Consider the following 25,817-nt stretch of genomic DNA (forward strand, 5'->3'; position numbering starts at 1 on the left):
CGGCCTCTGTAATTGAACAATTTTGCGGCTTTTCCTCAGATCCCATTGATTACGACATGCAGTTGCATTCGATCGATCGAACCACCGATTGTTGGCTAAGTGGATGGATGAGTCGATGGATATTGGTATATGATGGTATGGTAACCCCCCGAAGCAAAACGAAACGCACGATTTTCATGTATTAAGAATTTTTTTTTGTTTTGTTTTTGATTTTATTTGTATTTCAGTTTTTCTTTCTGGTTTTGTTGTCGCTTTACTTTATAATTCAATTTGGTTTTGTTTTGTTTGGTTTGGTTTTGTGTTTGCTTTACCCTTTTCAGATTTTCCAGATTAGTTTAGCAACGTAAACGGCTTTGAAACTATCGCACGATAAGCTCGATTTACCTGCTGCAAATCGGGGCCTTGTTTGATCTGATCTGATTTTTCTGATTTAGTGACCGATTAAAACATGCCTTTTCTAGCCCGATGATCTGAGAACTATGCTGTTTCTCTGTGTTTGCTATGAAGTCAATGCTGAATTAATTTACGTTTAGTTCTTATAAATTAATTAATTAAATATAGTAAAAATAAAGCTTTGAATGCTCTTCTTTTGCTTTCATTTCTTTGTTTCATAGATCTCATGCACCAAATAATTTAATAAATTATTATGTAAGCCATTTAAACTCGCCAGCTTCCTAATTCACACCCCATGCACCTGGCGACAACAACACAACCGAATCGATGTAGTTCCTTGTATTTTACGTTCAATAACAAATAGATATATATATATATATGTATATATATATATATATATATACGCGCTCTAACGAAAAACATTGATGAAATTAGAAGGGATAATTCTAACAAGGACCGGAGCCTTTGCCCCGTGATAAGCGTGCTAAAAAGCCATAAAAATGTAATGTAATTAAGTTATATTATTCAACTTTAACTTTGGCAATAATTGGCTAACTAAGGAATCAAAAACTACGATTGACTTTTACAAGTTTTCGTTAGCTTTCGTTTAACACTTTTCTTAGTTTGTTATAAGCTTTGTCTTAGATGAAACCCCATTTAATGTTCATTGTAATTATTAATTAATTTTTAATCCATTATATGATATTCCGAAAAGTAATTAGATTGAAAAATATGAAAAAGAATTCTTCATCTATTTGTTCTCTAGAAAATAGAAAATAATTTTAGCTCTTTGACAAAAATCTAAGAAAAATCGTAACAAAATTTGAGCTTAAGTTTTTGGCCTATCATTGTTGGCATGAAATGAGATTCGTTCCAGTTTCCGTTTTCTCGGCAGATACTCAAACGTATCCTGGCTCAAACGCCGGCTCATTCTGTAAATGTAAGGTTCTTAATCGAGTTAGCTATATAATTATTAGGTTTCCTTATCAACTCAGTTTGCCTTTTTCAATATTCCGGGAGGTGACACTGAACAATTTTCATATTCGATCGAGATTCGATCTTTTTTTTGGTCTTCTCTGGTACACATCTAATGGTATAACTAGGTATAACTAGAGTTACAGCTAAATTAATTATTCTTCTTTATCGCAGCCCCCATATTATGGGGATTCTTGAACTGCGTTCTGCGTTCTGCTACAGAACCTTCTTGCCTAAATTAATCTTGGGTTTTTCTCAACTACAATCTTCAGCATTGGTTTGGCTCTTGGGGCAACTAACTAAAGTTAAATACATTTAGACCTTTAAATTGTTACCATATCAAGTATAATTTAGATCATGTATAATGTAGATACTATATACGACAGTAGTACAATTTAATATTGCATTAAAAGTGTTTTCTTTTTGACATATTTACCCATTAATATTGGTTTTATCAATAGTTAAATGTCTATAGCGCTTTCTTTTAAGTTTTTTGTTTATTATTATTATTATTATTATTTTTATATTAATATAGTTTTTCGAGTGTGTGGTGTATGCTCTGGCAGTTCTTTTCCAATAGTACAAATATTTTGCAAATATTCACTTAGTTGTCCATAAATTGTTTATGCATTATTTTCAGTTGTAAAGTAAATCGTTTCCCATATACACATCTAGTAAATTTAATTTTTCAAATTACAGTTAGCAAATATTACAATAGATATACGATTCATTTGTTACACTCATGAGTTAAAGTAATCTTTAGTTATTTATTCAGATGATTCCATACTTATGTCACTGACCATGCTAATGCTAATTGATTTCCTAGAGCGAATTTATTTACAATGGGAATTCGAGTACCCGTTTCGATTTGGCTTAGTAACCAGTAAAAGGAGCGAAGAGCGTCTAGGCCTAATGATATATCTATGTAAATCTCAATCTATTTCTGAGCTTAGTATGGAAAAAGTGTAAGTGTTGGGTAACAAGTTGTAGGGGTTCTGGAAAAAGTTCTCTCGGATAATCTATTAAAGCTTTCCGATCCGATCCGTCGTGCATAGCTTAACCAATTACGATCGTTTTGCTTATATTTTGATCTGAATTTCCTTCATACCTATGTACAGACAATTTTCTTTGGCAGTGCCATTTTTGGCTTTATTTTACTCTTGGTGTAGCGTTATGATCATAAGAGACATTAATTGCACATCTTGGGGATTAGGATTATCTGGCGCCCTGTCCTCCCCTCTCTATCTCTCTCTCTCTCTCTGTGTGGATCTCTAAAGCGAGAAGTACTTGGCACAGGACTGAGATCCCGTTGCGCTCTCGATTGGTCTTCCTCTTTGAGCCTTCCTCTCCCGATCCTTGCGATCCTCCTGCTGCTGTATAGCTGCTGCTGCTCCTGGTTATGTTTATGTTTTTTTGGTTTTTCGTTAGTAAGGCAATTTGGAATGCATGCATCACACACATACACACAAATACAAAGCACAGTTAGTGGGTGAGAGAGAGAGAGAGAGGGAGAAACACAAATACGAGACAGATAGAGAGCGGGAGATTTGGGAAGCGAGAGTTAGATGCGATATGATGCGGTGTAATGATCCAAATCGCCCGATCTCCGGATGCAGTCAGTTGTCAGTTGGATGATCAATGATGATCGTGGAGTCATGAGGAACATGATATGTACACCATACCGATCGCCTGATGGGGCAGCACGCTCCCGTGTTATATGATACTCTCTCTGTTCCGTTCCAGCTCCTCCGTCTCATTCTCGGGATCGACGCTGGACGTCGACGAAACTCCGCAGATTTGCATCTCGATCTCGGCTAGTCGATTCTCCAGATCCCACTGCTGCTGCGAGAGTTTTGTGTTTAGGGCCTGGTTCTCTGATTCCACCGTGTGCAGGCGTTCCCTCAGCCGCTTGATCTCGTCCTCGAGAACTTCGTGGGAGCCCAAGAGGGGCGTGGTTCCACCACCAGCTCCACCCACACCCGCTCCATAGCACTCCAGCTGCGAACTGGAGTCGCAAATGTGACCTAAAAAGAGGGATTATGTGGGACATACAGTATCCTGCCATGGGATTCCAAATTTGTATGTATGCTTACCCGTGTGGCTGGGTTGGGATTGTGGCCTTATTGAGTGGTGCGAAGTCGTTCGACTACGTGGTCGTTCCTCGGATCCATGGGCACTGGGGCTAACCGACCTGGGTGAGTCCGTGGCCCGAGCCAAACGATCGGCATAGCTGCGGGGACTACAAAAATGTTGGTGTAAGGTTGGATAGCTTAGAGATGATTGATATGCGGCCAAAACAATTGTGCAAGGCACCTTTTTTTGCCCGCTTTCACAATAGGACATTAAGCTCACCTGTACCCATGTGTTTGGGAGGAGGTTTGTGTGGACTCCTGTCGATGGGGCTGCTGCTGGGATGCCTGATGCTGCTGCTGGAGCGCCTGGTGGTGGTGCATCAGCGATGATGCGCCAGCCGTCGCCGGTGGCAGCCACATCTCCTCCAGAGACGTGCGGCCACAGCTCTCGACTAAGCCCGGCGTCGATTGGCAGCGGCCCATGGCAACTACATTAAAGTATTTGACTGTGTTTTAAATCAAAATCGTTCACAAACGGAAACGGACGCAAATGAAATCGATAACGAAAAGGAAGGAAAGACGGAACGGAAGGCGAAAACAATCGAATCGTGTTATTCTGGGGCAATCGTATTCGTATTCGTATGGGTATCTTTGAATTTCGAGTGGTATTTGTTTGGGCGGGGATTCTGGTGGCTTTGCTGGATGTTGTGTGGCTGGTTGGGTGGTTGAATTGGGAGGCTCGGCTGGGCTGGGTTGTGGTTCTGGCGAACCGGATAGCGGAGTGGGGTGGCAGCAAATAAGACAAGTGCCTTACCTTTCTCCAGCGGGGCCTTCTTGTATTTCTCCAATCGCTTGACGGCTATCGACTCCAGACGAACACGCGCCGCCGGATACTCCTTCAGCACGTCCCACATGTCCTTCTTGCTCAGGACGAAGAGGTCGCTGTATCCCACTGAGCGAACGCTGGCTGTGCGTCGGTTGCCTGTTTTTGTTTCGCATCGGGAAAGTTGGCAAAGCAAATGTTTGCCAACGCAAAGAGAAAAGTTTAATGGTCTTGCAAAAAAGCATTTCCCGGAGATGCTTTGCGTGTGTATTTGTGTGTGCTCGAGTCATTGTGTCTGTCGATTCTTCTTGTTGGCTTGGGCGTACAATGACATTAAAATTGCATGCCACACAATATGGATGTTCAAAAAAAATAAAAAACAGGAGGTAAATATTGAATAGGATTAACGGAAGACGGATTTTGATTAAAATCTTAATACTCGCTTATCGAAATTCGGTATGTGCACTTTTGGCGACAAGAAGAATCGTTTGTGTGAGTGGCTTGTGTACACGGGTCGTATACTTAATTGAAATTACACACAATTCGCAATGCAATTACGTGTAGGGAAACGTTTAAATTACGTCCAGGCAAAGCAATACAACAACAACACCGAGTTAGAAGACAAATATATAGAGATAGAGAGAGACAGAGTGATTAAAATAGAGACAAAGACAAAGATGGAGCGACTAACTAGCGTAAGGAATGGCTTTTCGGTGCTAAAATCCTGTAGGCAATTCTCACCGTTGAGCGCCCACGAATGGAACTAAACCGGAATAATGCTTAAATCATGCAGAAACACAAGGAACTTTAAACAATTCGATTTTACCGTCTCTAATTGCTTGGGGAAAGGAGGTGCCAAATGGGGGATGCTGGGTCGTGGGGTGGTGCAAAACTTTGGGGCCACCTCCTTAACTTTTGTCTGCAAATTGAGTTGCTCTCGCCACTCTTGCTCTTTCGCAAACTCAATTAGGTGGCACATGGCTCCGATGATGCGCCTTCGAGTATGCAACGAATAGATATCGCACATGCACATTTGGATGGAATACAATCCTGTTAATTATAATGAACAGAGCTGCTGTCTGCTAGCTGCTCCATTTTCCCCATGAATCGACTTCACACTTGGCTGGCCAACTATTACACGCTTTAAAAGCAGCGCAAAGTTCAGTAAATTGTGTTTTTTCCGAGGCGCGACCACAATTATTGCATTCGTTTTCATTTGCCCTGAATAAAAATGTCGAGAACAATGAAATCGAGAGACCCGTGTGAGTGCATGCAGGTGCAATAATTGCATTTGACATTCATTAATTTTTCAGCCCTGTCGAGGGGTGAGCAATAAAAATACGTTGCATACTCTAAGGGCTGGCCAAATAAACAAACAACAACAACAAAAAAAAACAATATAAACTTGCAAAAAATGTTGGAAAAATGAACAAAATGGTGCTCCCCATATGGTACTTGTTTTTATGATATGAAACGTAAATTCTATCGAAATTGATTCTTGTGCTCGACTAGTTGGTTACATATGTATGTGCTGGGGGATTCGGGGGGCGGGACCAATCTCTAAACTATACGTTTTGCACGCTGGGATCGGGGGAATCCGGTTAACACTTGGTTGCACAATTATAGACAATTACATTCCACACATAGACACGGTTACGCAGTATGCTTTTTATGGTGTGTGAGTGTGTCTGTTGATTAATGGGTTTCACTTCGGTTTTTATTTTATTTCATTTATTTTTCTGGGCGTTTGGGTTGGGAAGGTTGTTGTAGTAGTTACGTTATCGTTATTGTTCCGCCTGTCGCACTAAAACGGGATATTTACCAAGTTCTTTACCTGCGGTGCCCATATTGAGTATACTAATCTCGCCAAAATAGGAACCAGCCTTCAGGGAGGCCATCACCGTCTTTCCATTGTCGGCCACCACCTGCAATCGTCCTCGGTTCACAATGTACATCTCCTTGCCCACCTCGCCTAAATCGGAAACGGTATCAAAATCAGTATCAGAATCGGATGGAAACAAAAAGCATTGAGGAGCATGTGGCGATATCAAAGGTGTATTGGCCAGGACCATAGGTACTCACCCTTTCTGCAGATGTAGTCGCCGGGCGAGAAGAGCACGGGCCTCAGGCGCAGCACCAGTTCGCATAGGAAGCCGGCCTCTGTGTTTTGGAAAATCTCCACCCGCTTGAGCGTATCTAAATGGACGTTAATTGCTATTTCAGCCTGAAATAGCCGGGGGAACAAAGGAAAGATTTCGTCTTTAGTAATGGACAAATCGTGTTCCGGAGCCTAAGACGCCCCCGTGTACTTACCTTTAATTTATCAGGAAGACAGGACACGGCGCGCTCCTCGTCCGAGCATTTTTGCGTAAGCCACAGGTAATCGAACCATTTGATGACCTTCACCTGCAGATGATTCGGCACACGTCGCATCCGCATGTACGTCTTCACGCCATCCAGCTTGGCTGAGATACAGAAAACCAGGCCCAAAATACGAAGGAACACAAATGGAATGGGAGAAACAAGAAAAGGAAAATGTTATATTTGTATTTGCTGAGGATTTCCTGGGAATTGATACGCGACAGGAATACAAAGTTCCTGGAAATTAGGGTGTTGTACAATGGTATTTAGAATCGCCGATGGTCAGCAAATGTTGTGAGTATTGTACAGGTAAATAAGGTACCTCTCTTGTAGCTTCCACCTTGTCAAGAGACATAATTATTTCATCTTTATTTTTAGAAAATTCTATAAAATTTCTGCGTGCGTAAAGCTTTATTTCGAATGCCATCTATCTATCTCCACGAGACTTTCTAACTTAATATTTTATCTTCACCACATACCAATAAAATTCATACCATGGTACATGGGCTTTACTCTCTAATCGTTCAATCAAGACGGTCTGCATAAATTTGTACTATAAGGCTTTTGGCTGTCCAGCAGACTTAAGCTCTTCTGGCCCACCTGGCGTATGCTTGATATTGATTACTGCATCTTAGGAACTGTCTTCCAAGTGAACCCATCTTGTGTTTAGCCGGCAATTAACAATCCGTTCTGGTCGAGAAGCACGCACAAAGGAACTAACCAGTGGATAGTAATCGCTGTGTTGGTGAGCTAGTGGGTCGTTGCTGCAGTTGCAGCTCAACAATGAGCGATGTTCGCTCGATTGGCTATATCTGAGGGGATATCGGACAGGGCAAATTCCATGTGACCACTCTGCTGGCATTGGCAGGGACATGGGACATGGCACATGGCACATGGGACGAAGGAACAGGACACTGTTTGAGCAATATTGATGACAACTGGCTTTTGTTTTTAGTTTCCCACAGCACCACTCCACGGCGAGTCATCCCCAGTCGATAAGAGGAAATTAAATCTCTTGGCTCGTCAGTGGTAACAAATATTGACACAATTTGTCGGCGCTTGCCAAAGGGGAATGAAATTGGCGAGTGGGCGGGCCAAATAGAAGAGGGCGGCAGGTAGGACTCAACTGAGTGCTGCGTCTTTTGTGTTTGCTCGTGCAAACATTTGAAAACCAACTGACAAACAGGCAAACAGATTGAATACAAATAAATACCCAGTTACCGGGCTTAAAGTCCAGGGGGCGTGGCCAGCGACCAGACGACATCATCTATAATGCAATCAATCGTCAATCGTCAGCTGGAAGCTCAAGTTTTCCCCGTTGGTCATTTGTCATCTCTCAATTGTCAAATGTCTTTTGTTGTCGAACTCAAATTTCAGCTTGCTTGTCTAATAAGATTGGAGTTCGGGCATCCATGGTATGGTGCCTAATGGAAATTGCAGTTTCTAAATATAAATGAATGACTGTAATAAAATCCGTCAAAATAGTTTGTGTCACTTCTATACGATTCTAAATAAATTAAACAATCACATAACTGGAACATGGATGAATTGAATTTGTGTTTTTTTTTTTTTTTGTGTCACTTCACTTGCAAACTTGAACAAATCGAATAGATTCGGCTGCAAATCGATTTAATCTGCATTGAGTTTAACGCACATCACGTTTAATGCAAACGATGTTAATAATGCTTTTACTTGCAGTTTCAATTTAAACAAAAATTTATTTCACCCGAAAGCCAAAGTAATCTGCAATCAAATTTAATTTAAAACGCAAATAATCCCGAATTAGGCTCTTTATTCGTGCTTCTGATTAAGTTTTCCGCTTGGATACTCGTTCTCGTGTCCTACTTTCGAATGGCATTTGTTGGCCAGACTTTGTCGGCGAAGTGAAAGATTTGCGAACGGCAGTGTCTGCCTCTTGGCAGCCATTACACATATCGGATATGGATAGCGATGGAAATGTTTCCTCCACCTTTTCCCATTTCCCTTCGATCCGGCATCCTCCATTTTCTATCCAACATATCCAACATTTCAGTGATACGAGAGCCATGCAAAATTACAACGATTTTTATTGTGGCGCTGCTTGAATGCATTCGACACCCACGCCAACCCAACATCCATCCCATTCAATTTTCCACACACACACACACACAGACACATACTTGTCCAACACCCAGTTTTCCCGCCTTTCCTGCTGCGTTGTTGGCACGATCTTTGCGGGGTTTTGTTACAATTGAAAATCAATCTAAATATTAATTGCATATTCCATGGCAGCCGGCAAAAGTAAACAAATAGAACAGTGAGTCCTTCAGCTTTCGGGCGGGTATTTTGCAGTATTGTGCGGTTGGCTCAGTAATTGCGGTTGCTTTCGATAGACTCTCGTCCTGCCGGCGTTTCTCTGTCTCCTGATGGTTTTTGGTGTTTTTAGAAATTACTCGAGCTTTAATTCCTTTGCTTGCTCTGCGGCTGAACCGAGCTTATCCTGTATCTTCCGTCCTGTTTCGTTTGGCTACGTTTCGTCCTGTTTCCTGGCCCCTTCCCACCACTAACTCCACCACTCTCCTCCGCAATCCTCTTCCATTTCGTTGCATTTTGCGAGCAAAATTTAATTTGCCATTTTTTGCCCCCAAGTCACTTGGCAGCGTTTGTCCAAAAAGAGAAGAAAGTGCATTTGGCTTCACATTCAGCTTATTTCTTATTTATTTTTCATTTTATGCTCTGCTTCGCCTACAGTTGCCCCCGGCGAACTTTGATCTGCTTCTGTTGCAATTTTTAGATGGCGCTGCCACTGCGCCTGCTTTTCTTTTTTCCCGCCAGATTGCGGTGTCACCTCAAACTAAGCGGTGCCTTTCCCAATAATTACATTTACTGTTTTGACTCGACTTTTGTCTCTCGACTGACAGGCGAGGACAATTGCCGCCGAAGGATCAACTGCAGGCAAAAAAAAAACTCGCTTCATATTGGTGAAAAGGACGCGGTGATGGGTGTACTTCAGTGGCTGTCACGTGTGTCTGTGTGGGCGTGTGCGGATGTATGCGAAAGAAATCTGGGTGCAAAGTTCAGGCCATTGTCTCGCCCCCAACTGCAGCAGCAAGTTTCCGAGCGAACAAAAGGGGGGATCACATGCAAACAGTAAATATGCGTGACAAAAACTTGCTCTTCCTGTGCCACAGTCTTTTCATAAACCGCCACACACACACACACACACACACAAACTTGCATTCGAAAAGATGAAGAAAAATAAAGAGGAAAATAAAAACACAGTGGATTGTGGGGCGTTCTAGCCAAGTGAAAATTGCAAACTAACTAGAAACCACTTAAGAGTCAAGCTGATGTGTTATGCCAAAGACGGAAGTTGTGCTTGGGGCCCAGCAGCTCCTCCTTTCGAGGCAGAACAATGGTCGCTGATGGGAGTTGAGCTGCAGGGAGGGGGCAATGGGTGCAATGGTGCAAGGAGAACGGTCTGGCATTTACTAAATGCGCACAGGAATCGAAGGAATTGTCTGCGATTATCACCCGAGTGTTGAAAGTCCTTGGCGCAATTCAAAGTGAAGTAACGCTTTTGCCACCTGCCTTATCAACTGGATTTCTTTCAAATACGGAAAACAAATATTATGGATTTGCCACGGAAGTGTGTTCATGAACGCAGGATAATGTCTTACGAACACCTATTAATTTAGATTAGCCAAAAATGGTGCTTGCACATATTTAATCACAAGCAATTCCTTGCATACTTTTCTAATTAGAAGTATTTTAATTTAACTTTTGAAAACTTGTTCTACATCTACGCTTCTTTCCGCTTGCTGTTTTTCCTTCCCCAAGTAGCCAAACACTTGAAAATATGTTAAGTCATCAGATAGCTATGCAAACATCGATTTAATCCGACATCTTTTTTTGCTTGTTTCATTTTTGTTGCTCTAAATGTTTTGCAAGCGCCCCGGATAGTCGCTCTTCCCCTGCGGAAATGCTACAACCAACAGCCGGAAATATACGGCTTACCATTGAATAGTGCAGATTCAATTTCAAGCAAAATGCATTCGGCCTCTGATTTTTGCACCTTAATTATGCATTTACCTCCGCCGTCGATCCTGCCACTCTACTGGCTGGACTGGGGCAACAAACAATGGGCGCCATGTGGCAGGAGCAGCTGAAGCCAAGCTGAGCACGGCTGATGGTCGGATGAAGTGCTGGGGATGGATTTATTCAGGCGGTAACTAAAAATATATGCGGCGAGCACCTCGCAGCGCCACCAGTTTGCAATAACAATGCGCATGCCAGCTGCATTGGGAGCTGAAAGCCGAATGCTGAAATCCTTGGGAATTCGCCATTCAAGGATAATGGAATACTTTGCCCTTAAAGAGCAGCTACATGCCGTAATACAAGAGCAAAAAAAGGGGGGAAAAAGAACCGAGAGGAACAAGAACAACAACTGGCGTGTTCTAAAAATACGACAGTAAGTTGGTGTACATGCAGCTTAATGGGCAAAAGCGGCCACCAGCGGCGACTGCGTCTACGATATTGATTGGAATCCGCATATATATATATACATATATTCTCACACACACACACACACAGGGTTACAACTGTGGGGCATAACCAGAAGCAAACATAAACTCACACAAACACAGGACATTGCTGTGGCAAGCAAAAGCAAACAGCGAAACGAACAACAAACACAAACCAAGCTGAACACATATACCCATGCAGAGGGGAGACCAGGACACTCACTCATACACACAGACACACGCACACACATACACACACACAGCAAGGGCTGGCAACTTAAAGTGGATAATGGACGTCGCTGCATCCCCACTTTTTCGCCCACATCCCCTCTTAAAAAAGAGGCAGAGAAAATGGAAAGAGGTACGACCAAAAGGATCTGGCGCAATCGAAGAAAACGATACCCTAGAAAGGTATGGTAAACATCCTTTGACAGATTTATTCGGGAGATGTCTTCTTTGAGAAGGATAGCGCTTTATTATCTTTAATTCCCAGCACTGAGAAAAAAATTGTGTTAAAATCATTAGGATTCGTGCTTTCTACTTTTTTTTTTCCTTATTGGTGTTATCAAAAGGATAGTGGGACACACAAAGTACTTTTTCTATTACATATCTCAATATCAGAAAATATTGTTATAAAAAATGCTAATTTTTCTGAATGCAAAACTTTCGAGGTGTAAAGGGAATGTTAAATCAAGCTCGAAATCCTTGGATTCCTTTAGTGTGAGGAAGGGATATCACCGGCACCATTCCAATGTCGAATGGCTGACGCGTTTCTGAGTTCGTTTGCTTTTCGTCACTTCGCCTCGTTGCTATTTTTAGTGCCACCATTGTGAGGCACCAGCAGCAGCAGGAGCAGCAGTGGCAGCAGCAACAAAAACCAGAGCGGACAACAACACTTTGGCCATTATGCATTTACCAAGTCGAAAACGCTTGGCTACAGCACTACAAATCTTCTGCTCGGCGCTCAGCTCGGTGAAGCTTTCGCCTAGCTCCTTTGGGCCAGGATTCGTGTTTGCTTGTGCTGGCTTAAATTGAGCGCGTAAATTGTTTTAATTGCGCGGCCAAAAGCCAAGTCCGTCCATTTCAGGCCAAGCCAAGCCAAACAGACGTTAATTGTAAATGAAGAGTGAGCAGCATAAATGTTTAAAAACTAAGTAAGCCAAGAAATTCCAATTGAATAAATGCACAGGAACACTTGCACACACTCACGAGTGAGGACGATGATTCATATGCAAACTGTCCGCATACATCAATCAAGGTCCGTTGACAGTTTTGCTGACAGCGGGAAAATTTGCATAAAACTATTTACAATAACAATTACATAATGGGACCCGAGGGATGGGCGCAGATATATATGTATTCATATATGTTATGGGGCTGAATTTCCATAATTTTAAATGTCAGTTTTTGAAATGGTGTTTGAACAGTTGCCAAAACAGGAGAAAATTCAATACACAATTTGCTCGCACAGTGAATGTCCTGAATGCGAGCAGGTTGCCTGGCAGTGTGTGAGTGCTGTGCACTGCGAGAAAATGAGCTTAAGTCGAGACAGCATTTATTCTCCAATTATTTGCTGCTATCATGAGTTTCAACACTTTGCAATATAATCTAAGAACATCAATGCTATGACATCTTACATCAGCATTCTCTCGCATTTTTTTGAGTGCATTCGGTTGAGTATGTGAGAGCTTGTCGATTATCGCAAGCATTTGGCGAACGGCAAACTTTTGCGCTTGTCGGCGTTAACAAGCCACAGCCATGCGTTTAACTAAGCGTAAATGTAACAGTGTGTGTGTGTGTGTGCGGAAGGGTAAGGGGGTGGCGGTTGAGGGGGAGTAGATCCTGTCAGCGTGTGACTAAAGTGTGTTGGTGTGTGTGTGAGTGTGTCGGTGCGGTTGGGTAGCAGCAACATTGTTGCAAAATGATTTTGAAAAAAAAAAACCATCAATAACTCAAATATAATGACAGTTTTCCACTTGTTGTTGCCCGTCACAATCACCCGCCGCCCCTAGCTGCCAACCACCACCATCCCCCGCCCCTAAGTGGGGCTAAATGGATGAATAACTTAAGCCAGCTGCTTCGCCTTTCCTCTTAGTGTGCGATGTTATGTAATGTAATAACGTCAATCAAATTTAAAAAGGCAGACCAACTATTTCAAAATCAATTTTCCTGAGACCCCGCCCCAGCGCCCCTTCGCCATTGCGCCCCCACCCCCTTTTCATGGAAGCGGTGGGAATGTGGAAAAGTGGAAAGGCAGCGGAAGGAAACAGGAAAGCGAGCTCGGCTTAAGCAAATACACAAGCACAAGTTGTTGCAGCATCAGAGGAATCCTGAGTGGGCTGTTGCTTGTGGAGCGGAGGAAGTAGGCTAATGTAGCAGAAGAAGACTCCGGACTCAGTCACTTTGCAAACAGTATCCCCCACTAAGCTCTGACTAGCGAAATTTGCAGCCAGGCACCGTGACACCGAGTGAAAAAGTGCCTGCCATGGTTAAAGTTGGGTTTAAACTTTTGACTGGCCGTGGCGCGTGGTTTTTGCCCCCGGGAGAAATGTATCATTCGTGTCATTAATCATTCGTCATGTGGGACGGCGACAACATTTCATTTGCTTATCATCCGGCTCAAAGTCTTTGGGGGAATGAACGCAACAAGAGCAGGCCTCAAAGTTGAATGAATCAAATGGGCTGTCGGAAAACTTATTTCTAAGCCTAGAAATCCCTGACAAGTCAGTGGCTTCGCGTCCCCTGCGATTGTAGGGATTTGAGGAGGCGGAGGTAGAAGCATTAGACAGAAGGTGTGGTTAAATAAATGTTTTCTTATTTGCTGAAATTACAGCAGTCTTAATTAGGATTTTCTCAAAAATATTTCACAGTATGGTTGAAATTTAAAAGTCCAACTATGATAGCATTTATTCAATATAATTACTTGAAACTGGACAGGGATTACAAAAAATCCTTTCAGCTAGTACAAGAGCATCCTTTCAATTTATATGCCCGCTTGATTTTTTATGGCCAGCACTCCACAGCACAACTACTGCCCATCATCATCATCATCGTCATCTAACATCATTCCTGTCCCATGGACGGCCACTCAAAGGCAAGCGCTGAATTGACAAATTGATGGATGGTTCTCCAAACGTTGCATGCTTCAGCATCTCTGCTTTCCTTATTTTTTCCCTTTATTGCCCCTTGTACGAGTATATGATGCATTATTATTCCGGAAAAGTTTGTGACCGCAACAACAACAATTGCTTGCCTAAGTGTTTTATTAGCCATCGAGAACAGAGTTTGAGTTCGGTTGAGTTGAGTTGATTGTCAGTTTTCATACACATCGGTTTTTCCCCATTTCTCCTTTTTTTTTTTGTATTCCTGATTTTCCTGAACTACTTTAGGGTTTTATTTGCTAGTGCCATGCCTTCTTTTTCCGGCAATGAGCTGACGAATGAGCATATCGACGAACTGAGGGATGCCTTTGAAAAGTATGATCTGGACTCGAATGGCACATTATCAGCCAACGAGGTGCGACTGGCTCTAATATCAGTGGGTTACGAAATCACTGAGGCAGAGTTGTACGATCTCATCCATTCGGTGGCTGTGAGAGACGAGGAGAGGCTGGACTTGAAAAAATTTATACGCATGATGGCGCCCCGAATGGCCAATGTGGATAGTGATAAAAGTCTATGCCGGACCTTTAACATGATTGACCGCGATCGCGACGGCTACGTCACCGTCCAGGATGTTCGTGCCATTATGGTCGTCCTGGGCGAAGTCGTAACCGATGACGATATTAAGGATATCTGCCAAGCAGTCGATATGGATGGCGATGGTCGCATAAGCTTGCGCGATTTCGTAGGCTTTATGCACAGCCCCATTTGAGCTGAGACAGCAAGCAAAATTGAACATTTTTCATACAGAGTAAGCAAACAAACAAAAATGTATCTCACAAATCTATTGTAGATTATAATAAAAATTATTGTTTTCATAATTATTAATATATTTAATTTTTGTGTAAAAAGCCAGTCAGTGTTTATGAATTTTCGTTTAATTTTATAATGGTTTTTTTTTTATTTAAAATGTTCTTTATTTTGTTTTTAGTAGGGCTTAATGTTTGAAGTACTTAAAAATTGAAATTCAATACATAGACGTACATATATTTCTGCCTGCTGGCAGAAAAAACGAAGGCGGCTGAATGGAAAACGGAAGGAAAAAATTGAGAGCATAAAGCCAGAAATTAATTCAACAGCACGTTTCGTCCATTAAGCCGCCAGAGCTTTGCTTGCTGACTTTGCCATCCTTTCGCCACCGCCCCTGCCACTCCCCCTGCAGGACATGGACATGGACACATGTGCAATGGCCGCACACACAAACACACATGCAAAGTGTTGTGTAAACAAGTCAGCTGCCAGTTGGCTGGGCGCTGCAGGCGGGGCTCACAGTAGGGGAAGAGCTAGAAGATGAAGAAGGAGCTTATCCAGAAGGAACGGCCAGCGGAAATCAAGGTGCCACGCCCCCTTTTAGACACGCCCACCAGCGTCCAATTGTGCTTTGTTTGCTACCCGCTGGCAGGAGCTGACCAAACCACCTTGACCCATTGTCGTCGTGAGTGGCTTTAATATTTTTCAGCTGACGCTGCTCTTAATGAAAGCAAGAAATGATGCCCAGCGCTGTCGCATCTTATTCTCGTTTCCGCTTCCTCTAATGCGTTTTCCGCTAGCTCTTTGCACTGAAAACAAATTAGCAATTGTACTCAATTTGAAAAAGGTATGCAAGAAAATTGTTCAATGTGTGTCGAAGCGTACTTAATTGCTTGCTTTTAGATATCTGTAGTATCCTTCTGGAATTACACACAAATCCATTCTATCACACTTCTTTTTTTTCTGAGTGTACGCTGGTCTAGTACTGCTATGCCTTTCACTTGGCATTTTCCACTTAGCTGACTTGGATTGCTCTTGCATTTTGTCCAGTTATTTATGGCCCGGCCGGGTAAACGAGTTCATTTAGCTAATGGCCTCACGCCCAACTGAGCCTACGAGAGAATTCTCCACGAGTCCTTCGGGTCCTTCGAGTCCTCTTTGTATGCCACAATGGGCATTACTGGGCTGTCCTGCTGCCACATCATCATTGCCATGGCATCGCCAGATTTCAATATTTTGCATAAAATTGGCACAGCTTTCAGCCCGCACAATATTACACATTCCCCTTCTGTTGAAAACGCAGCTTAAGGATAAGTACGAAAGTATTTGCCCATTGTTATCCTGTTGCCTTTCTTCTTTATCCGCATTCATATGCTGCGAGGTCCTTTTCCAGTTGTCAGGACAACTTCAAGCAACAAGTTCGGTCAGTTTTGGTAGGAATTCTCGAGACGCTGGAAAATACCTTCAGCGCTATTGTGTTGACGTCCACATTTCTCATTTGCATTAATACGGGTTTCCGCAGGAATTTCAGTGATAAGTTGGATGGCACATTTAATATTTCCCAAGCTCATCCTTGAAAATTGTCTTTCTTTTATCATGCTATCAGCTTTATTTATATGCCAATTTATTGTGCTAAAATAGAACTGCAGTATACAAACGAGGACTTTAGGTCCTGTGCCATCAATCACAGCTGTTTCCATTCTTTTCATAAAACAAAAACAATAATTAATCAGGCTAAGTACTTTCGTTAGTATGCAGGAAAATTTATTGTTTAAGAAAACATGTCGTGCTTTTTAATGAAAAAATTCTTTTTGTTCTATTTCTGGATTATTTCTCTTTTTTTTTGCATCACCAGCTGTCATAAATTTGCTATGAATAATGAAATGTTTTTTTTTGTTTTTTGTTTTGTTTGAGTGGCTTGCATATGATATCGAAATCAGCTTCCCAGTCTTTATTTTTGTATATAAAAGTCGTCATATTTGCAATATATATTCATTTATGTATAATATATACAATTTAAAGGTAGGTTGGACTCACCTTGAAACTCCTTGCGCGCTGCACTCACTGACGTCACAATGTTGGCCACGTGCCCCAGTACCGTGGCGAAGAGCATCAGGCCAAAGAGCAGCTGCAGGATAACAAAGACGTACTCGCCCTTGGAGCGCGGCTTGGGAAGATCCCCGATGGTGGTCAGGGCCAGGGTGCACCAGTAGTAGCTCTGCAGATACTGCTTGACCACGTCCGCCGACTCCGAGTCGTGGTAGACCCAGTTGCGTGATCCGAACCCATTGTTCTTGTGTATGATGTGGTAGAGACAACCGTTCCAATGGAATATCACAAGCAGGTAGTGGATGAGGGCCGTGCTCCGGAACAGGTTCGGGTAGTTGGTGTGCCGCTCGGTGCGATCCATGAAGGCCCAGAACCGGTAGATCTTCACCAGCCGGAAGCTGCGCAGGATCGAGTTAAAGCCGATGGACAAATAGAGAAAGTCCAGCGGCAGCAGGCACAGGCAGTCGATGTAGAAGATCGTCGAGTTCATGTAGTGGGTGCGCAGCTTCAAAGCGTCCGTCTGCAGCACCCCGTCCTCCAGGTATCCGGTGCGAAAGTGGAACAGTATATCGATCAGATACAGGAAGTCGGACAGGTAGTCCAGACAGAACCAAATGGCGATCGTTCGCCGATTGATCTCCTGGAAGGCGAAGCGGTAGATTATCACCCAGAAGTTGTACAGGAAGGCCATGGACACCACCATGGACCAGTAGTAGCACAGTCGCCCCGCCGGATCAAAGACGAAGTGCAGTTTCCTGGCCGCCGTTGCTGCTCGAATCCGCTGCGAGGCCGTTCGTCGTGGTTTCTGGTGGTGCGGCTGGCCACCATGAGAGCCTGGTCCACTGCCTCCCCCACTGCCGGCGCCACCGTGGTGCGGGTGATGCGGATGGCCGCCGTGGGGGGGTCCCGGCCCACCAGGGCCACCCTGCGAGGGTGGACCGTGTGCGTGCGGGTGGTGCGACACCGTGGATGCCGAGTGCTGCAGCTGGTAGGGGTGGTGCGCCTGCTGGGCGGCATTGTGGTGCCCCTGCTGCTGCGATCGGGAGCGCGGGTAGCTATAGAATCGGAAAAATAAATAAGAATAATGTCAGATATACTTGTATTCGACTCTCATATTAGAAGTGCATGCTTTTAGACAGCACCTTAGTTAGTAACTAATATTACTGATACCCACCGATCTGTGCCGTTGCAGTAGTTGCCACCGTACTGATTGTGGCCGCCCATGGCCAAACTGGTGGCTCCGCCGCCGGCCAGTGTGTTATCCTGCGAGCCGCGTCCCGTGGATCGGTTCCATGTGCCCAGGAGCGGCTGATCGCCGCTGGCAGCCGTTTTCAGACGACCCCGCGACTTGTTGCGTTGCTTGTTGTGCAGAAGATCCATTTCTGAGGCAGTGCTTACGGTGGCCATGTGCGAGTTGGAGGCCCTGGAGGCGCATGGTGTGGCCAGGCTGTCGTGCGAAGTGAAGAAACCTTGTTGCGAGACACTCTGCCCGAATTTCGGCTGGGTCATACCAAACTTTGGTCCTAGATCTGTGGATGATTGGAAAGTTAAGAGGAAATAATTCGTTATTAAAGCAATGCGACAATTAACTTTTTAAATGTGCAAGTTTGGGGATCACAGAATAACCTATTGAGCAGTTGCTTATGCAAGTCTGTGGGAATGATCCTGTTACGAATAAAACTACTATCGAAATCTCTTTGATTTAGTCTGGTATAGTAAAATCAACTAAAATTAAAATGGTGATTTCATGAAGCTCACATAAACCCAAAACCAAACAAAATAACAATAGCAATATGTAATTTAAACAATGTTGTTTAAGGTTTCCTAACTGGACTCTTTCTTTCTTTCTGACTTTCGATAAAGTTTTTAGGGATCACGTGGCCTTACCGAGAAAGCTCTGGCGATCGATCGAGAAGCGTCGCAGGCTCCCCAGATCGATGAACTGCTCATCGCCGGCCATTGTGGGTGTGATCGAGAGTTCGGTTGTGTGTATGGCAGCACCACCGCCACCACTACCACCGCCACCGCCACCCACTTGGGCTGAAGTACCACCACCACCACTTGCCATTGCACCGCCACCAGTTGAACCACCGCCCACTGTGAGATTTGTACAGGTGGTGCCATCGCCCGCACTGCCGCCCATTCCGGCGCCCAAGTAACCGGCATTGCTCGCATAGAAGCTGCCGTCCAGCTCGGCCATTTGCTGCTCATAGGCGGTCAGCGGGTTGATTGACCTCGAGCTGTGATCCCGATAGAGGGGGCGGGGCGAGGGCATTAGCGAGGGGTTGAGCAGCCCATTGAGCGACAGGCGTGGCTGCATTATCTCCGGAAAGCTAGCCCTCGGCGCTAATCTATGGTTTATGTTTGACTGAGATGTTGTTGCTGATTTATAGTTGTTGTTGTTGTTGCTACTGCTGCTGTTGCACTTGCTGTTGCTGTTGCTGTTGCTCTTGTTGCTGCCGTTGTTTTGACGTATTGCGACTGTTGTTTTGGTCTGCGGCCTGTCATTGTGAGCGGCATAAGCCTGAGTTTGAGCCTTCTGAACCTTCTGAGCCCTCGCAGCTCTCAGCCATCGTTCATCATCGTCATCATCATCGCTATAACCATCGACATGGTTTTCGTTGTCATTACCATCTGCGCCTGCGTCCGCATCTGCATCTGCATCTGCATCACCATCTATGGCCGTTGCACGCCTCAAACTGGGCGTGGCAGCTGAAATTGCCATCATTGTTTCGCGGTTTAATTTGATTTTGGTATCGCATTGATTTATGTTCGAATGGAAAGAGCACGAGAAATGTGATCAGAGTATAATTAATTGCAAATTCTCCATTAATAACATTTTTTGTTTTTTGTTTTTTTTTTTTTTGTTTTTTTTCTAGAGCGAGTGGAAGGGGTTTAAGGCACACACAGAAATGAGTGAATAAATCACAATAAGAACGAGTGAGGGAGGATTGGTTTGGTGGTTTAGTGGTGGTTTTTGGTGGCTACAGGTAGTTTGCTGGTTGGTGGTGATGGTGTTGAAAGTGTTGGTCTGGAGCAACAACTCAACTGCAGTAACGTTATCAAATAGCAACAGCATTCAACAAGAAACAACAACGAGATAACAAGAACATAGGTATTCGAACAGCTGGGACTTGAATGTATTTGGGTCGGGTTCTAATTAACTCTTACCGGTACTAGACGGATACACAGAGAAAATATGCTATATTAACTAATATATACCTTATGTGCTATTAGTTTGCAAGGGTACAAATATTTCTTCAATCACCTCTTCAATATAAATTTCTTAGTTGGTAAAAGTGTTTTTTTTTTCTGTGTGTATGACTTGCATGCATTGCTTATTTTTGGACTGTGCCAAGTAGCTTCGCACCAAGCTCTATTCCCATTGTAGGGCCCAGAAATGTGCTAATAAAGTTAGATTTAATTACGTGCGCCTAAATGGAGCGTGCAACAAAAGAAAAAGAAAAAAAACATATATGAGCAGATGAGGAAGGCACACACACGCCAAGGGAGCTTCATTACTTTTAACCAGCTGCCTGGCAACTGGCACTTGGAAATTCATGAGCTGCCACACGCAAGGGTTCCGTACAGATTGGCCCAGAGCTCCTGGCCAAAGGACTGGCTCAAGTGCCACTTGACTGTCGGAACAGCCAGACAATGGCCACGACTGCTGGCTTTCAGATGTTTGTATCTGTATCTGTATCGACAGTGTCGCCAGCGAACTGCGTGTGGCGCCAATTTATTTCTATTACGAGCCATTCGAGTCCTCCGCCTGTTGCTCGCTGCTCCGCCAGGACGAAGATACCTGCCTCCAGCTGGGTGCCTGGCCATTGATTATTGGCAGACCGCTTTTAATTATTGCTCAGCTTCTGCCCAGCGTAATTCAATTAGGCTACCAAACAATGATGCTGAATAGATTGGCTAGAGTCGAGTGCCAGTCGAGTGGAGTGGAGTCGATTCCACGAGTCGCGAGTCAAATGCAAAAATTGTCAATTACTTTGGCCCACCTGCTGCCTGCCACCTGCCCCGCTCCTTGCCACACCTCCCAGATCCTCGAACACGAATTTGCACTTTCCTCGCTGGGCAATAATTTCTAATTAATTCGCGCTTAATGGCAACATACAAATCAACTTGACCGCGTTTATTTATTAACTAATTCTACGTCATCCACGCCCTTCGTGAGATACTTTTGCGGTCGGTGGCCGGAAAAAAATAAATGTTATTTAGCTTCGTGTGCATTATTAATAAATTCCAGAGCCTTCATCACGCCCCCCCCCCCCTGTCGTTGAATGTGGATACACGTGAAGTTTGTCCGGCTTATACTGTTTTTAATCCTCTTTCGGGAATATATTTAATTTGTGTTACAAAACCAGTCATAAGAGCAAGTACATTGCGTCAGCAAACAATTAAGAATATTACATACATATTGACCTATATTTGCAGTTTTAATTTTATTTTTAAGAGATTAAGAGCTTAAATTAGAATCAAATCAGATTAAAGTAACTTAAATAATAGGTATCCCAGGTAAAATCCCTTTTACTAAGTGACCTAAAGTGAGTTAAAGTGAGAGTTGAGAGTGTAGTTCTTGGTCGATAAATTCACTTGTGTGTTGTTCCGCACAAACTAAGTTTGCCAGAGTGCATTTCAATGTCTGGTGAAAGTTTGGACTACACGTAAACAAATTCAATGTACTAGTATTGCGTCATTGGCAATTTACAAGCCTGTTGCCTACATTCAGGCGCTGTCACCGCAAATTGGGCCGTTCCATGGCCCAAGTCGTAGACATATTGAGAACGGAAAAGCGGAAAAGCTGAAGAGCTGAAGACCGAGAGATGGAAACCCAGCCCTGTCCCTGACCGCATTCCAAGTTTGCAGACATAATCTTAGCACTATTTAATTTTGCTAATAGTTGAGTGTCATTAATTTAAACTTTTGCGCTTTTTGGTTTGTCTTGGCTGCGGCCTCGATGATAACAAAAACAGGCACTGGGCGGGCAAGCGACTGAGTGAGATAGAGCGGAGAAAAATGAAAAATCTTCAGCTTAATGTGCGGCACTTTGTCATGGCCTGCCAGCCGGAAACGGAAACTTGCGACAAACTTGCGCAAAAGTTCAACAAAACGCTTGAACGGCCTCACTCACACAGAAAAAGGGAAGGGAAGTGGATGTGAAGGGAAGTGGATGGGGAAGACGGGCTTCTGGGTAACCATGAGCCATGAATTGTCAATAAATTTGCCTGCCGCAAATCATCACAAGTTGGTTCGGCTTCGGTTGCCCTCTGTCCCACGGCCAGCGAAACCCAAAAAATAAGTGGCATTCGAAGAAAAAGCGGCATTTCGGGCAAAAACTAAACCTCAATTATTTGGTGCAGCTGGCTTGGCAAATGAAAATATTTGAGAACACGAAATACTTTGACAAAAGTTGGCGAGCAAACTTTACTTAAACATACTTGAGCCCTACACAAACACGCGGCCGAGAAGCGAAAAGAGAAAAGTGGACCGGAGCACGGCTCAAAGTGGAAATGGAAACTTAAAGGACACAAAAAGGAAGTCAAGCCATAAAAACATTACCAGAATCCAACTTTAAACGCCTCCAGGCGAGGACGAAGCAAAAACAGCGCACTCAGCTGCCAGATGAACCGCAGCGAGGCTTACTTAATATGCACATGGAACAAATTCGTTAAAATGTAAAAGATCAGCCACAGAGTGACTGTTTTCGAAATTCCACTTGGGCTCCACCTAGTGTCGGTTATTGTAATTGCTCATAAGTTTGGATTAACTTGGATTTATTTATATTTGTAGCAATAAATTGCGTAACTCAGAATTAATACATAAACATAATACCATATTCGTATCAATCAACAAATTTAGCTTAAGTTCAAATTAACTCAGTTATCGCACATCCCTTTATTTTTTAGTTCCCCTTGTATATGGCAAAGAAATGCCAATATGTAGCCATTTTAATAACAGTGATGGTAATCCTTAGTGGAGCCCATCGGATGAAGCGTTTATCCTCGCCCAAATTTCATGGAGACGAAACCCTCGAGTTGGCCAAGTACGTGGTGTCCATCAGATCGAGAACCCCAAACAAGTATTTTGGTGACAATCACTATTGCGGAGGAGGGCTACTGTCCAATCAATGGGTGATTACTGCCGCCCATTGTGTCATGGGGTAGGTAGTTACCTCAGTAATGGATCACTGGATCTTAATATCTATATCCTCGATCCTTTAGACAATCCAAGATCATGTACAAGGCTCGATGGCTGCTGGTGGTGGCCGGATCCCCGCATAGGCTGCGCTATACCCCCGGAAAATCGGTCTGTTCGCCAGTGTCCAGTCTGTACGTCCCAAAGAACTTCACCATGCACAACACCTTCAACATGGCCCTAATGAAGCTTCAGGAGAAAATGCCCTCGAATGACCCTCGAATCGGATTCCTTCATCTGCCAAAAGAGGCGCCGAAAATTGGAATCAGACACACAGTCCTCGGCTGGGGAAGGATGTATTTTGTACGGCTACTCAAAATTGCATGACTGACAATGCTTACTTTAATATATGCTATCTATGCTTCTATGATTCCAGGGCGGACCTTTGGCGGTGCACATATATCAAGTGGACGTGGTTCTCATGGACAACGCGGTGTGTAAGACGTACTTCCGACACTACGGGGATGGAATGATGTGTGCTGGGAACAATAATTGGACAATAGACGCAGAACCGTGCAGCGGCGACATCGGATCCCCATTACTATCCGGAAAAGTGGTTGTCGGCATAGTTGCCTATCCGATTGGCTGCGGTTGCACCAATATTCCGTCCGTCTATACTGATGTATTTAGCGGCTTAAGGTGGATCAGGCATACGGCATATGACTGGGCCAGCATCACTAAGACAAATCCAACCCTCATGTTCATACTGTTGTATGTACTTCATAGGTGATTAAATCGCATTTGAAAATTTTAGAAAATACACTAATGATATATACAATATAAACTCCAGACTAGGGTAGCAAATGCATTGAACTTATGGCATAGGCAACCTGGTAACTCGATGGGCACAGCTCTTAATGGGCGCAAAGCGCGGCTGGAACCGCGTCCATGTGCATGTGGCTTTAATTGACATTGCCCACACACTCTGCCAGTAGAAGGGCAATAAAGCACTCAAAATCTGTTTTCCAGAGCTGGAAAATTCGATGCTGGGCTGGCAGTAAGTAAGTGGAAACGGTTGATGCGAGCGAGAATTGAGTTTGAACGGGAGGGGAGTCTGCTCTCCATCAGTTTCTTCATTCTCGAGCATGGCATTCATAATGGACCCAAATGGCAATGGATACACGAATTCAGCTTATGTTTCTTAGCAGGTAACAAAGGCCAGGCACCTGCTCCTCATTTGCGTAATGAATTTTGTGCATCTTGCTCTATTTCGCCTTCTTTTTTTTGTTTTTTCCGAAGAGCTCCGTAGGCAAATGCGTAATGACAACATTAATGCAAACGACTTCATTTAATTAAACGCCCTTTTTGGCCTGACAGCAAAGGAAACTGCGAAACTGGGAAACTGAGAAAGTGTGTAAGGCACCATCATCATTGCGACTCATTGGGACTCATTGCCAGCATTTGCCCATCCTCATTCGCATCCCCCTACCGAAATGGTTAAGGATCTCGTCCTGGCACTCGTACTCAACGTTTGGTATGCATGAATGCGTATTAAGGTGTGATAGGGGGCGTGCCACTGCCTATGTAGTAGTGCGCACGTGCGTGTAAGCGATGCGATGCGAATCTATATGAGTGTGCGCCAGTGCGGGTGTTTGTGTGTGTGTGTGCGTAGGAATGTATATGTGGGCGTGGCCAGGTGTAACATCTGGCCCAAATGGAGCAAATGGAGCAAATGGAGCAGATGTGACAAGCTCGCCGGCGAAGAAGCCAATTCAATTAACGGTCGCCGGCCCAAGCTGACAACGAAATAATCTCTCGAAATTGTGGAATTCCTGACGGCGGAAGTGGCAGATGGTCAAGCAACGACTTCCGTTTGTCATCGAAAAAGTCGCGATGGCTCATAAGCAGGAGATTCTCCACGTTTCGACCAGTTACACTAAAGATCAGTGTAGATTGTGTCTCTAGTTTAATTTAAAGGCAAGGGAAATCCATTTAAGACCTAAAATCAGCCCTTTTGACTACTTTAACTATTAACTATAGGGAACATTCCTTTCGACGAACTGCGCTAAATGTACTTTAAATTTTGCACCGCTTTCAATGTATTTAAGTGACTCAACTCATTAGCAGTGGGCCAACGTGGATACCGCACAGCTGCTGCAACCGCAAAAGCAATAAAGGCGTTGGGCTGATGGGCGGTTTGGGGCGGGGGGCGTGGCTCAGGGGCCAAAGCCAAACTGTTCATTTGCATGCGCTGGCACTCATTACATTTACATTAAACTTTTAATATGCGCGGACATGAGGGCAAAAGGATGCGAGCACGAGGCGAGGAAAGAGTGCAAGTTCGTGCTATTCGAATTTACAGTTCAAGTGTTGTGAGTGTGTGTGTGCAATGCGGGCGCAACAGTGAATTTGAGTGACAAGCACTGGCGACTGCCCGCATCCGAATATCTTTATTTCCCAGGGAATATGCAGTTAATTACATTTTGGCCAGCTGCACAATCGGCTCAGCATATTTTTGGCCTGATCCCGATCCCGATCCCGCGATTGGGGACCATTAGCGCACCGCTGAGCGCTGAGCGGTGGCTAA

At 43.9% G+C, this 25,817-nt stretch overlaps 3 protein-coding genes and 1 non-coding gene across 8 annotated transcripts in view; 3 read left to right on the forward strand and 1 right to left on the reverse strand.

Annotated features, from left to right (window-relative positions):
* Nucleotides 1-208: 208 nt before the first annotated feature.
* CG42260 (uncharacterized protein) overlaps nucleotides 209-25,817 on the reverse strand; it is a 57,291-nt gene continuing 31,682 nt past the window's right edge. For 2 of the 4 annotated variants that reach the window (NM_001370013.1, NM_137871.4), the window contains exons 3-12: nucleotides 18,974-19,798; nucleotides 18,261-18,615; nucleotides 17,075-18,141; nucleotides 6,577-6,728; nucleotides 6,346-6,487; nucleotides 6,098-6,235; nucleotides 4,255-4,422; nucleotides 3,721-3,946; nucleotides 3,462-3,607; nucleotides 2,613-3,392 (exon numbers count right to left, since the gene is read on the reverse strand). In NM_001370013.1, coding sequence (NP_001356969.1) covers nucleotides 3,022-3,392; nucleotides 3,462-3,607; nucleotides 3,721-3,946; nucleotides 4,255-4,422; nucleotides 6,098-6,235; nucleotides 6,346-6,487; nucleotides 6,577-6,728; nucleotides 17,075-18,141; nucleotides 18,261-18,615; nucleotides 18,974-19,798 — 3,590 coding nt within the window. In that variant the 3' untranslated portion in view covers nucleotides 2,613-3,021. Of the gene's footprint in view, nucleotides 3,393-3,461; nucleotides 3,608-3,720; nucleotides 3,947-4,254; nucleotides 4,423-6,085; nucleotides 6,236-6,345; nucleotides 6,488-6,576; nucleotides 6,729-17,074; nucleotides 18,142-18,260; nucleotides 18,616-18,973; nucleotides 19,799-25,817 lie in introns of all 4 variants that reach the window. The other 2 variants (NM_001274212.1, NM_137873.3) reach the window with 2 other exon arrangements.
* Nucleotides 14,429-15,106, forward strand: CG13526 (uncharacterized protein). The gene has a single exon (NM_137870.3). It carries the CDS (start codon nucleotides 14,535-14,537, stop codon nucleotides 14,997-14,999), a length of 465 nt encoding a protein of 154 aa, NP_611714.1. The 5' UTR covers nucleotides 14,429-14,534; the 3' UTR covers nucleotides 15,000-15,106.
* asRNA:CR30267 (antisense RNA:CR30267) lies at nucleotides 15,375-18,205 on the forward strand. The gene is made up of 2 exons (NR_048189.1): nucleotides 15,375-15,722; nucleotides 17,060-18,205.
* CG13527 (uncharacterized protein) lies at nucleotides 22,916-24,632 on the forward strand. 2 transcript variants are annotated; one of them, NM_001299815.1, is made up of 4 exons: nucleotides 22,916-23,255; nucleotides 23,317-23,593; nucleotides 23,667-24,016; nucleotides 24,081-24,632. In NM_001299815.1, the coding sequence occupies exons 1-4, from the start codon at nucleotides 23,014-23,016 to the stop codon at nucleotides 24,088-24,090; spliced, it is 879 nt and encodes a 292-aa protein (NP_001286744.1). In that variant the 5' UTR covers nucleotides 22,916-23,013; the 3' UTR covers nucleotides 24,091-24,632. The 2 variants fall into 2 exon arrangements, with proteins under 2 accessions (NP_001286744.1, NP_611716.3); NM_137872.5 differs by lacking the exon at nucleotides 24,081-24,632 and having other exon boundaries at nucleotides 23,667-24,066.

Source organism: Drosophila melanogaster, chromosome 2R (assembly GCF_000001215.4).
Source record: "Drosophila melanogaster chromosome 2R".
NCBI lineage: Eukaryota > Metazoa > Arthropoda > Insecta > Diptera > Drosophilidae > Drosophila > Drosophila melanogaster.

Coding starts and splice junctions, on each gene's coding strand:
- CG13526 (NM_137870.3), top strand. CDS start 14,535: ATGCCTTCTTTTTCCGGCAATGAGCTGACGAATGAGCATATCGACGAA.
- CG13527 (NM_001299815.1), top strand. CDS start 23,014: ATGGCAAAGAAATGCCAATATGTAGCCATTTTAATAACAGTGATGGTA. Junction 23,256..23,316: donor GCCGCCCATTGTGTCATGGG/GTAGGTAGTTAC, acceptor TCGATCCTTTAG/ACAATCCAAGATCATGTACA. Junction 23,594..23,666: donor GCTGGGGAAGGATGTATTTT/GTACGGCTACTC, acceptor CTATGATTCCAG/GGCGGACCTTTGGCGGTGCA.